We start from the raw sequence: 13646 nt of genomic DNA on the forward strand, positions 1-13646 counted from the left end.
GCCAGCCCCGCCTGGCCCCGGCGCCGCTCCCCGCCCCGGTTCGGAGGCGCTTCTGGGGGGTGAACGGCAGAGCCCTGCCTCCACCTGCGGCTCCTGCGAGTTTTGAGAGATACGCACTGCAGTTTTAGTGATTTAGGAACCTGTCAACGGTGAGATTGGGATGGTTTCTTTGTCCAAGCCATCGCAAGAAATTACGCTCTTTTTTGAAAAAAATAACTATTAAATATGCCAAGCCTTTTCCAAACTATGATGGAAAGATTCATTGCCGTTTCAGCAAGGACAAAGGAACAATTTAAGAGCAAGCACTGGGGGATTTTTTTTTAACAACTTTTAAATTTGCAAGAGTAATTTTTTTAAAGATTCCCCTCCCCCCCATCAGGAAAAAACATAGCTTATTTAAAAATACTTAAAAACAAGTTAATACTTACATTTTGTTGTAGCTGTGACTAAAAAGAATGTGACTAGAATCCCATGCGCTATGAGATGAGTTTTTAAATTCTGAAATTGCTGGCGGAAATTTTCTAGTAGAAAATTCAGCATTTGGAGAGACCAAGCAAGCAGACTTGCCCGCCCACACATGCATTCTTTTTTTTTTTTTTCTTGTTGAGAAAGCCATGAGTTTGAAAACCAGGTTTTAATGAGAAAATGGAGTTTGAAAAACAGCTTGAGAAAATTTGCATCCAGGTTTGACTGAGGTTCCATAATTCTTCAGAGCAGTTTCTGCAGTTTTAACATGTATCGCCCTGCTAAATTAAAAAAAAACAAAAAACCAAAAAAACCAAACCCAAAACCAACATATAATAATGACCAGCAATGTTTGACAAATCCTGTCTTACTTTGAGAAATAGAAATCAAATAGATTTAACATTAGAATTCAAAGATATCAGCATAATTATTTCAAGCTGATGTCCATTTAAAACCAATGTGATTTGTTCTGAGGAAAAACTGAGCTTTTTCATGCTGAAAATATTTTTGTTTAAGAATTTTCCTTGGATCTAGTACAGATGCTTGTAACCTTGTTATGCTTGTGGGTGATCTGAATGCGAGAAAAGATTTTTCTCTCTTCTTTTTTAAAAAGAAAAAAACCCCTAATTAAGGCAAAGCGAAGGAATTGAAATCAAAGTTTGCATTGCACATGTGAACTAATCTTTTTACAATGGTATCTTTCGAAAGCTGTGTAAGAGCCCCATTCATTCCGGGGCTCACCCAGCAAATCCTTCCTAGAAAAGCAGCCGCATGAAGATTTGTCATGAGCAAGCAATAAAGACTTTCAGGGAACAGGTTCGGTACAGGCTTCTTGTTTGCCTAACAAATCATTAACCTTCAAAAAAAGCCCATCCGTAGCCTTACAGGCACTGCTTGCGATAGGTGTGTCAGCAGTACTTCATGCTAAGAACTGCTTTTACAGGATTAGATCAGAGTTTTTAAGTGACGGTACCATGGAGCCCTTAGGAGCAAAGAACTACTGGTTTAATGCAACACATTCTCTAATGTCCTTTTATGCCATGTGCTGAAACATGCTTAATCTCTGAGCGTACTAAAATGAAGAAAACTAAGTGTTCAGGAGTAGGTGATTTTTGAAGCAAAATGGCTGTGTGTGCTTTAGGAGCAGCCATTGCGTTTGGAGGGCTTTCTTCAGGTCTTGAAATATTAATGATCTGGGCTTAATATAGTAGAAAACAAAATGCAGTGCATGAAACGAGGAGGGGGGAAAAAAAATCCTTGAATTACAGACTGTTGACCTTGCAGTACCCACTGAATCCATCTATTCCCTTTTAAACCACTGAGTCTGAAAAGACAGTTAAGGAGAAGGAGGAATGGCAGCAAAAATCTTTACCTGTGAGTTTTTTCTACCTTTCCAACAGCAAGTTACAGACTGATCAGGATCTTCAGCCTTGTGCTAGATGGTTTATCATCTAAGTATTTTAATACTAGGAAGATGCTAGACAGCTCTTTGTTTAGTAATTTCTGTAAACTGTTATGTTCCTATTAACAGTAATGTTAAGAGTTTACATGTTTGATTTTAAAAAAACTTGAATAATAGAATTTTGTGGATAAAAGGAGTCAGACTGGTCTCCTGTTGTATTCTGTTTTTCCATGCTGTGTCTTTATATATGGCAGCAAGATTCTGCCTGTCAGTGTCTGTCCTGGTCATATACAGACTTAGGCGTATTTCTGATCTGAGTTGTGACAGTGAAAACCAGGAATAATCTCTCAGATCAGCATCTGCCGCTATGCTGCTGCTGTTAAACCAGGCACAGGAGGACATGTAGCGATAGTACAACTCACTCACCAGATACTGCAAATCATACCCAAAAATGAAAGGCAATTTTCCATGGTTTTTTTTATTTATTTTATTTTTTTGGCAATTTGTATCACAAGCAGAATAAACTATTGTACGCGGGTTGCCTTTGTGCCACGGCTGCCTGGCTGATAGGCCATACCCAGTGGGTTTGTATTTGTGTGCAGGGATTAATTGTCTGTGATATGGGGAGGCTGGGTTTGGCCCCCGTGAGTCTTCCTGCCAAAGCTGTGGCTTCTGATTTTAATCGAAACCCCAAGGCCATTTGAAGCACGGCCAAAAAGCACCTTGCAGGCTGAACCTTATCTAATAACATAATGCGCGTAAACTCTAGAAGCATAAATCTTAGTCACTTGAGCAGTGTGTTTTGGTAAGGTCCTCTGGTCCGGCGAGAGCCCCAGCGGGCGAAAGCGGGCTGATCTCCCAGCTCTCTTGCAGATGGTGTACGGCACGTCGTAAAGTTAGGACTCGTTAAGGAAATTCCATAAATGGCTTTGGTTAATAGGAGTGAAGTAATTTGCTGTTTTATAAATGTGTTAGTAAAATCCCTCGCTGTTTCCCATTGGAGGGCTTCATAAGAGAAGGAGGGAAAGAACAAGGAGGACTAAGGGAAGGGTAAAACAGAAAGAGCGACCCCGAGTGTGTGGGGGCCTGCACCCTGCATACTGGAGCCTGTGCACAGCAGAGGAACCCTAAAGGTAGCGTAGGTGATAAACGACGCGATGTGAGCGTGAGTCACACAGTAAATACTGGGAACAACCTTTCATTTTTACACATTTGCATGCCTGGGTATTTCCTCTGCAGTGCTGAAAGCCAGTGGTTATGGTGGGCTTTTATCTCTAGCCAAGGGAGAAATATCTAGGATGACATACCTGTTAGCCACTATTAAAATGTGTTATTAATGATGCTAATGAGTTTTTTCCAAGTGATGTAAAAGTAGCCATTCATGTAAGCATTGCATTTATGAAGATGATGTCACCGAAAGCTTGCCAGCTGCACGTGGGACCTGGTGGCAGTGGTGCAGCTACTGCTATGCCCTGGCTTCGAGGAGAGGAGAGCGTTGCTGGTTTCCTCCCTTGGGGAGAAAGAGCCAAATGAATCCTGCCTTGCCAGGAGGGAGACGTGCTGTTTCCGGGCATGTTAGGCTGAGGGCCTCGCTGCCAATCACAGTGGGTTCCTGTCCCACTCCCTCTTAAAAATTGGCAGTGTCTGACTGTCAGCTGCCATTCCTTAAGTGGTCATAGAATAAACCAATTGCACCCCTTTTGTCATGCTCTCTGTGTGTGTGTGAATGCAGGTGGACATGGGTTAAGTCACATGCAACTCCCCAGTAAGCACAAAGAGGCAGCTGATTCTCTGGCAGTGTCAATAGAAGAGTATTTTTTTTTACCATCTCCAAGCTGGCTTTTAAAATGGCTCTTGCTGGAATTAGAAATCAGTATCCCCTGATATAGGAGTGTGATGTTTGTTAATTCTTCACCTGGGGCTAAGAGGACATCATTAGATCTCTTTGAAATGCCTCCTGCCTTGATTTTGAATAAGTAAGCTAGCAATTTATGATCACAGCCTGGGCAAGTAACACTCTCCCTTCCTGTTCCTCCATCTAGCTTGCAAAATTGGATACTACAAGGCGCTCTCGACAGATGTTGCTTGTGCCAAATGCCCGCCTCACAGCTACTCCATCTGGGAAGGCTCTACCTCCTGCACCTGCGATCGGGGCTTTTTCCGAGCTGAAAATGATGCTGCCTCCATGCCCTGCACTCGTAAGTTGGTCTTTGAACAGTGTCTTCCCCTTTTATCATCCATGTCATCTCCTGTCTTTCTTTCATTGTGTATGTTGGAAATACTGTGTCTCTAAGAAGTGTCCTGTTTCTGAGAGAAGCATTCCGTAGCTCTTATAGCCCTTTGCAAATGCAGTTTGCATTGTGGCTCATGCTTCTGGGAGAGAAAGTGTTAGTTCTCAGCCCTGAATTCTGAACAAAGACATGGTTGCACTGACCCTTGAGAGCCTACAGTCTAAATAAATCAGGAGACTGGGAGGAGACAAAGCCACAAAAGAGGGAGTGACTTGCACACCTCAGTAACAGAGTTGGAAATAAAATACAGGTCTAAGTTCCAGTCCAAGGACCTGTCCAGTAGATCACATCACCTTTCATCTCTTTAAGTATTGATATTTGTAGAAACTGTGAAAGCTTTTCTCATAATTGTATGACCTAGGGTAAATAGGTAATATTTATAATCTTCTTATATATCTAATTTGCTCAAAACATAGCTGGTGACCCTTAGGAACATAAAAGTGTTCCTCTGAAAGGGACGGTAATAGTAAATCTTAAACCTTAATGAAACAAACACCCAAAGGTTGGTTTATTTTATCCTTTGTAGATAAATACATCATGTATAGCAAATGGAATTTGCTCTAGTTCCACCAAAATGCCTTCAGCGGGGAGAACAAGAGGCGTAGTGCACTGAGCACACCCGCGGGGTTGCTGGAACAGCTCCTGGTCCTATGTGTTGCTTAACAGCTCATGCAGACGAAGACCTGGGATTCCAGGCATGCCCTGGTGTTAAATCGTGATCATCTAGTTCATTGGTTTTCACTTCTGTAGGAGCAGAGCAGTTTGAAACAGTAAGTGAAAGGGCTGTATTTTACCAGGGGATATCCATGTGTGGCTTTCCCTGAAAGCTGTTGGAAATGCTTCCAGATTTTTGGAGTTCAGCTGTATATTTATGTAGAGAGAGTATGTGTGTCTGAGTGAGGGAAGGCTGAGATATTTCTTTTGTAACATTTTAATATATTCCAAATTAATTTTGGAGAGATGACTCACATTTATTTAAATCTTAATTTCTCCCTTACAAGGCAGAAACAAAGCATGTCCATAACTAAGCCAGCACTCATCCATTCCCCACACCCCCTTGATTCCAGCTCTTCTTCAGTGATCTCCTTCTTTTCAGCTGCGAGTTTTGCTGGGTGGTTGTTAGACAGGTCTGGGCATAGCCAGGAGCAGCTGCTTTTGCTTAGTAGGAAAGCATACAGGTCCGTATATCCCTTGCCAAATGTTGACTGGGGATGGAGGTCTAACTGTATTGTGAAACCTTGCCGAAGTGGGTAGGAACATGCTTTTTATGATATAATTTACACTAGGAGATACAAAGTCTGACCATTTTGATAGGAAAAATGTCTTTTTGCAACAATAAAACTATTGTTCAGAAGGTGCACCCTAAATAACATTATACTAGCAGAAGTTTCTCATAAAGCCCTGGTCCTAGTGAGTGATATCCTGACCAAATTGAAATCAAGTTAGTAATCAACTGGTTGAATTTAAATAAGCCTGTGCAGTGAGTGAAGCATGAGGAGAAAGCAAAACACTTCCAGATGGGGGAATTGTGAGCAAATGATACATATCTTCGCTTGTATTGCAAAATGTGCCCCTGCAAGCTTAGCCCTTTTTTGTCAAGTCTTGGGCCTACTTCTGGCACCCTTCCCCATTCCTGTCTTCAGAGGTCAGTCAAAGTTAAGTCCCTGATCTTGGTCTTTTACCCTGAAAATATGAAGGGGGAAGAAGAGAAGGCAAGGGCCATGATGCTGGCCTCAGTCTTCATCTCTGCAGCAGTCTAGGAGGCCTTGGCGTGCAGAGGCAAGCCAACACCACAATCCCACAGACACCTACCTGGTCTTGGAAAACAGGCCTGCCTCTGGAAGTCCCATTTCATAGCTTTGAATTTTCCTGTAGCTTAAAGGCTTCTTTTTCTGTGATCCAAGGTGAACGAAGACACGGAGGTTATTTCTGGGGTGGCTTGTGGGGCAGTTTTGCTCCACCACTCACTGCTGTGCTTGGTAATATCCCCTTTTTGAGGTCTGCCTTAGCGGTCTTTGACTGTTGCTACAATGGTGGTACCTGCACAGACACAAAATGCAGCCCTGCATGTGTGATGCACCTCTGCGTTGCACAAGGAGTGGGGTGCAAGGGGCTCCTGCGGGGGCCGTTCGTTTGCTGTGCTCCCCACACTGAGCGGCTTTCTGCCCATGCACTTGAGGCAAATGACAGAAAACGTTTAGAGGGCCTCTGCTGAAGGAAGCCCCTCCGGAAGAAGCTCCCCATTTGTCTGCCTTTCCTGACAAGATGTGGAGACAGAAGGGAGGATAAACATCAAAGGTTCTTTCAGACGGATTCAGACTCTAATCAGTTCTTACCAGTTGGTTAAACCAGGTGACAAACCCAATTCCCTTGTGCTGACAGCCATAATAATCAGGCACCTTCTTTGTTCATTATGCTCTCTTTAACCCTGGTATTCTCATTCAGTCCTGCATTTAGTAATCGCTCAGTGTGACGGCGCACTAATGAAGAAATAAAACACAGTATCTGAGATCCATTCTTCTAGCAAAAAGATAGACTCTGCTCCACTGGCTTGTAAAATCAGGTTTCTGTTCACTTGGAGAACTATTAGACCAGGTGAATAAAAGTAACATTGCGTAATTTGGAGAGAACACCTGGAATGGACTGTGGATTGATCCTTTCTTTATTTAAATACTTTTTAAGATTAAGAACTTCAGGCTTCTTAGGATGTGTTTTTGTAAAGCTTTGACCCTTGGCTATTGATTTCCTTTAGTAATAAACTGGCTGGCCTCGTCACTTATCTCGCCTTCTAGGTTGGGGAAGGAAGACTGTTACGAGTTTCCATTAGCCTGATTGTGCTAGTGGATGAAAGGGAATCGGAGAATTCCCCTTCCTTTTCCTTTCTCTCAATTCCCATGGTAAGTAATAAAAGCAACACCTACTTCCTGTTGCACTGGTCAGCAGAGGTGCTCCAGAGTTTTCTCATCTCCATCCGTTGTTGAGTTGTAAAAACTGTGCCTAACCTTCAGGTAAGCCAGGCATCCATTCTAAATAACTCAAACTCAAGTTTTAGTATTCTGCTCTGGTTTAGCTCTGCTAGAGTGAGCAGTTATGGCTGGCTTAACTCTTCCACAAGTAAGAGCAGAATGTGGAGGAATGTGAGCATAGCAGATGGTGGAGTGGGCTGTGTTGGACGGCCAGGCACAGACATCCTGACATACACATGTTTACTGATAGATCTTCTCCTTCAAGTTTGCCTCGTGGGGATAATCATCAACATGTCTTGTCACCACTGAGGAGCAGAGCCGCCCTGGATCTGCCACTTTGACCTAACTCAGCAATTTAGGCTTTCAACTCTGAAGTACAGTGAGCTTGTCAGCTGTGTGCTTGGGCACGGAGATGGTATGATTGACCTGTAAAAACTTGAGCATAAACTGTGGAAAACATGGACACCTTTCCCTTTTGGAAGCATTGCAAAAGTTGTATTAAAGCAACTATTCAGACCTTCATTATATTTCAGTACTTGCTGAGAGGATGGGTCTTACATAAGGTTAGCAATCTAATGGAGAATAAAGTGCCTTACCAACACACAAATCACAGGCTGGAAAATAGTCAGTCTCAATCATGGTCCACATCCCTGAATTTGCTTTTCCGTATGGAGATACTCTGTGAATTGCAGCCTGGCGCAGGCAGGTGCAGCTTCCACCCAAGTTAATGGGCGTTGGTCCTGCGTCGCCACCGTTAATGAGTCGGATTCTCTGTTTCTTAACAAACAATGCTCACATTATGAGTGAGAACGGGACGGTTTTGTATTGTTTATATTGCCTGTTCAATTCAGATTATTAATGATTTTTAATTGGGAGCCTTTTACAAAAGAGAGATTACCAGCATAGACTGTCCAGCTTGAAATCCGTCTCAGTAAATGACCCTGAATAATTTAGTCCGTTGTGCCACCCAAACAGTGACTGATTGATTGATATTTTGGCGTGGCCTGAAATATTTCTAAAACGGTTGCATTTAAGACAGTTTATACCGGAGAAGCTTAGAGATAATGAGAGCAAATTTAGTGAGATGCAAGGGAAAAGTGCCCGCTTTAAAAGGGCTTTCTCCAGTTTAGGTTATCAAGAAATCGAAGAGCCTGACTTCAAACAGCAAACGTCACTTACTTGTCTTTACATTCGCCTCTTCTAATTGAATTTAGTGCACTGCTGTATTTCCTCCAGAAAGTATATTGTTTTTAAATTACCATTTCAGTGCTATTACTCAAGGCTCCTGCTTCTAATGCTTTCTGACAGTTATCAGCATAATGAACCATAATGAAATGATGAGCAATCTACAGTGGAAACTCAATGTGGATTCCACTAGAGCTGTGTGACTGTGTTGTTAAAATTTGAATGCACATTAAAATAACACTGTCCTTATTTGTTTCCAAGGTCAAGGCTTTAAAAAAAGGTCTGAAAGGTCTAAACACTTCAATTTTGTAAATGTTACAGCCTAATACATGCCTTTAGTGCAATCTTGTGTTGCATTTAATATATGTCAGAGATACGTATTTGACCTGCATTTTCAAAAAAGACTGAATTTACCTACCTAATAACTGTGCTTGCAAATGAGTAATTACACAGGAGCTGATTATTTGAGCATATGTTTATTATGATTGCTTAGACTTCTATATAAACAAATGTGCTCTTTTTCCTTCAACTTAACTTGTACCTCTTCTAAATTTCCAGACAGACACTGATTATTACTGTTCCAGCTTTTACAAGAATGAGAAAGTAGGGTGCAATGCGTGGTCATGCTGGCTAGTATGTTTTAGGTAGCTTTGCACTGGCTTTGCCATGCTTCCTTCCCAGGGTTTGCATACTTCTTGTGGCACTACTTCAGTCTAACCTGTGCTGTTGGAGCCCATTCTCTGTAATATGAAGTATATACCTATACAGCCTCTGATCTTCAGAAGTTAAATTTATGACATAATAATTCTTCCACATCTTTATATATGTCCGTAGCTTAAGTAAATTATTTTGTTCTTAAAACATCATATAAGGTTGTTCATTATGTAAACAATACATTAAAATGCCTTTTAAGGTGCACTATGGCAGTTGCAAGAGCAGAGGGAAGAGTGGGTAGGCAGTATGGAGAGAATGATTTTTCTTTTCCACATAGGCTGGGAAAATAGACCATCCATCGCTGCCAAACTGAGAGAAAGGGATTGTGAGTGATGGGAATCTCAAAGGAGAAGGCTGTCTCCCCTTGTCTGTGGTGATGAGCTGAAGGAATTGAGAAAATGTTGAATAAGAAGGGGAGTGGTTATGGCTTGAAGAGAAGAGACGGGAGTAATTTGACAATGTGTGTTTATAATCAGTAGACTTAAAATCATCACTCCTTTAAATACAACAACTGTTTATTAGCTGTCTTCTGATTTTCTGGCCAGAGCCTTAATTTAACAGAGGAATTTACTCAATTAAGTGGGGGCTTTGATTTGGTTAGTCAGGACCCAGTTCTGTAGAGTCATTGAAGTAAATTAGAGGGCTAACACAATAAGAAATTCAGCAGTTGGGCCAGTGACAGAACAGCTTATTTTTCTGGTTGGATTTCTTTTCTGTCAGACTGTCAGATAACTTTCTGGTATCCACAGTGGAATTCTTCTTTTTATCTTGAAAGAGTGAGTGAACACAGGTGGTATTGTCTGCAGCACAGCGTATTAGAGTAGATGCGATAATGCATCGTAGTGTATGTGGCAATGCAGAATGTTCTTCTATGGCAGTTTTTGGACGAGAAACCCAGAACCCACAGGGGTGGCACCTGCAAGCATCAATTTTCCCACACCAGTGGAGAGCCTGGAGAGAAGAGGAAATATTGATTGGATTGTTCTCCAGGTGAAAGGAACAAAGCCTATTGTGAAGCTGGTAACCAGGGTTCTCTTGGCAAGTAAACGGGAAGTCATACATGCTAGTAAAATGGGCATTTTGTCATTGGCGCTGGTCCAGGATCCCTAGCCTGGCAGAACTCCCACTGAAGGCAAAGGAGTCTTGCCTGAGTAAATAAATTAAGAATTGTTTATCAAATCAGTTGCCTTATTAAAACCCAGTTGTAATGCTAACCGTGCACAGAAAGGAGAAGGGAGTGGAAATAGAGTAGATGACTGATATTTCAAGTGGCTGCTGCATCTTGTGGACTGTTGACTTTGGACTCACCAGTTGTAAAAACACATAATCTATAATGATAAATGGTCGGGAATAGCCAGGCAGACAAGAAGCGAGGGTTGTCCGAGCTGTCAGTGCTTGTGTAAATTAGCCCACAGCATCAGACCTGTCCACAACTGCTGAAAGAAGCAATTAGTGGCAGCAACATATACAACTGTCACAGGAAAGTGTGGGCTTTATTTCTGAGTCTAAACTTACACAGCCCAGGTGTTTACTCTGCATTATAACTTGTCTTTCAGACGGTTAAAGATCAACAACAAAGGCTTATCTGAAGGGCTTCACAGCTCACATGCTGAAACATTATTGACAGCTCCACAGTTGTACATGTTTAATGAAGCTTTATGAGATGGAAAGAGGAGGCCAAGGTGCTTTTTCTTGAAGGCTGTGCCACTTTGCCAGACATTTTAGTGAGGGAACTTAAAGAGTTTAAAGACATTGATTATTTAATAATTACTTTCTTTGCATCCATTCTGAAAATGGTAAACTATTTCACACTCAGCCCTGCCTCCAGGGAGATGAATTTTAGGATCACGATTGAGTTACAGAGTATTGACTAGAATTGTTAAAGGCTATCTGTACAGTAACGGCGTTGTGGGGCCTCGTTGAGAGAGTAGCAGCATGGTCACTGCATCGGCGAGGCTGGCAACACGGCTAAAAGCCTTAGCAGAGTCATACTGCCTCTTGGTGCCTGAGCTAGCCCCTTCAAAGGTACTTGATGTACTTCTAGTGACGTTTCATTGCTCTTTGTAGATACGCTCCAAAGATCTTTGGAGTTGGTCATTGGATGGATCTTTTCCTTTTTCCACCTCTTTTATTTGTTCTCTTTATTATTGCTGTGTTGCACGCAAAAGCTGGCTTGTATAGCAGATGTGCTAAACTTTTCACCACTTCTGACAGTGCATTTCTAGTTGCGTTTTCTTGCTATTGAAAGCAATTGAATATTGAAGTTGGATGCTTACTCCCAGGTGCCTCCTGTCCTGTAACTTACCGAAGACTTAACTGCTCCTCTGTAGTAAGCCAAGGCCAAGTCGCTGATTCAAAACAGGCCAGTTCATACTAGGCTCCTTTTAAACGATGGTGAGTCATAGCAACCTTCCCTGTTGTATGAATCTTGTTCACTATGTAGCAAATTAGCTCAAGATTTCTGAATACCCTTAGTTCCCTTTGAAATCACCCGGGATGAAGAGGGTCAGTGTCTCTGGAGCAGGCTCCTAAAGAGGATCCTTTTGTCAGTCCCCGTCCAAAGCCCATTGAAGCCTGCTGGTCTGCCTGATTGACTTTGATTAACAAACACCCGTAGTTGGCACTCTGCTGCATTTAACAGTGTGTTTGTAGGGTTTCCTCAGTTTGAGGGCGAAGTTAGAAAGCTTCAAACTGCTACAGGTTATCGTATTATTTTTACTGCTTGTTAGAATAATTTTTAATCCTTATCAAGCTATGATCTACTTTTTCTGCCTCAAAAAAGAGAGGTGATATTTTCCTCAAGGAGAGTCCAGGAATGCTTAAAGAAGATTAAAGTCTCTTCTACATGCTTGAGGTTTTCTGATGTCTGGTGGGAATTGCCAATGAAGCTTCCTTCCAATTTCACACTGTCAGGCGAATGCAGACTGAATGCAGGGTGACAACCCACTTGAAAATAATTATCCATTGCCCTGGCTGCAGGGACATCCATTACCTGATAGAGAAATGTGCTTTTACACACATGCACAGATAGACTGAGTAAATTATTTTTTAAATAATTTTCTTCTTCCAGGGCTCAAAAGCCTCATCCTGCTTGTTACTTAGTCACTTTTGAAAGCATCTTTCTTCTAAAGGAGGGTACATTTTAAATGCACTGATCTGGTGACTGACAGGATGCTGATAATGAAGTCTTGCCTTCTTGAGGGTATATGTTTGAAATATCTTCATTAGCACTTCCACGGAGAGTGTAGGTTTCAGCTTGCGTTTTTAATAAGAGCTCCTCCCACAGACAGCTCTTTCAAGGCAATAGATATTAACCATACCGTAGCTTAGTAGTAAACAGATGTGGTTAGAGTCCAAATACTGATAATATCAGTTTAGTCCTTAATGGGTAATGTGGCTGCCAAAATAATCCACTACCACTGTTAGTGGCTGAGGACTCAGCTGGCACAAAGAAAGGAGCTCCAGGCACGAGCCCTCCGCCAGGGGACGGGCCGTGACGGAGGACTGCGCGCAGGCGGCTGTTCGTGGCTAGAGACCTTTATTTTGGGTGCCATCAGAGTGGGATTCTCATAAGTGCTAAATTCACTTTAAAGGCATTAGGTGTCACAACCCTGTGCTGAGGTGCTTTTTGATTTGTTTGGTGATGTTTTTTGTTTTTCAAACCAAGAAAACAGTATAGCTGTCATATAAAATTGGCCAAACCAAAGCCTACGACTATCTTCTGTGCTTTGTCCACAGGACCTCTGAGAAAAGGGGAAATAATTTTTTTACTTGCTTATGGCTTTGGTGAACAAAAGCTGTTTGCCCAACATTTGGGGTTGCCTGTTGTCTAAAAGTGGAATTCTGGCATCCTATGAACCTGGGGCAGCAAAGAACCAAGCTGCAAATTCCTCCTTATGTCTTGTCATTTTATGGGCCAACTAAGTCACTCGGGAGCTGTTTTGCTGGGAATCATTTATTTCATTCCCCTTTCACTGTCTCTTAATCCATACCTCCTAACTATGCACTGTTGCTGAACTAAATTAACTGTTTTAGTGAGACAGTATTCTTTATGTCAAACAAGTCTGTCTGGTCCAGTTGTAGAAAACTGTAGTTGAATTTACTGCATACACCCACAGACTCTTGCAGAGAAGCACCTTGCTGGGCAGATCAGTAGTAAGGAAGCAAGATGTAAACCCAGAGATATTAAAACCTTTGCCATAACCATTTAAATACATTTTCTCAGAACAGTGCACTTACAACTCTACCCTCAGATCCAGACGTATTTTTCAGTTGCATAGATCGGTCAGGTTTACAGCTGTAGGGAGAGGGGTGGGCTGACTTGGTTGGAGTCCATCTTCTATGGCCAGCAAATCGTGCCTATCTGATTGTCTCGCTGGAGTCCCTCCAGCTCCGGGAGCCCAGCTAGAGCACGTCCTTCGACGTGGGTTTGTAGTGCATGGAGTTTGTCAAGGGAGGGGCACTCTCCTTTTGACTCATGGCTTGGTGGTGGTGCTGAACTTGCAGTCCTGGTGCAGCCTGGTGAGACCCTGTCCATCCTTGGGCACACTGAGGGTCCTGGTGTCTGTACTTTCCCTTTGGCATATGTGAAGGGCTGGACGCGACCGATCCCTGAGGGCAGCA

At 42.4% G+C, this 13646-nt stretch overlaps 1 protein-coding gene across 1 annotated transcript in view; it reads left to right on the forward strand.

The window, feature by feature from the left end:
- Positions 1 to 3909: 3909 nt before the first annotated feature.
- EPHA4 (EPH receptor A4) overlaps positions 3910 to 13646 on the forward strand; it is a gene marked incomplete at its 5' end in the record, with an annotated part of 62053 nt that continues 52316 nt past the window's right edge. The window contains one exon of the mRNA XM_010283015.1: positions 3910 to 4065. Within this exon, the coding sequence (XP_010281317.1) occupies positions 3910 to 4065 (156 nt within the window). The remainder of the gene's footprint in view (positions 4066 to 13646) is intronic.

Source organism: Phaethon lepturus, unplaced genomic scaffold (genome assembly GCF_000687285.1).
Source record: "Phaethon lepturus isolate BGI_N335 unplaced genomic scaffold, ASM68728v1 scaffold90, whole genome shotgun sequence".
NCBI classification, from domain to species: domain Eukaryota; kingdom Metazoa; phylum Chordata; class Aves; order Phaethontiformes; family Phaethontidae; genus Phaethon; species Phaethon lepturus.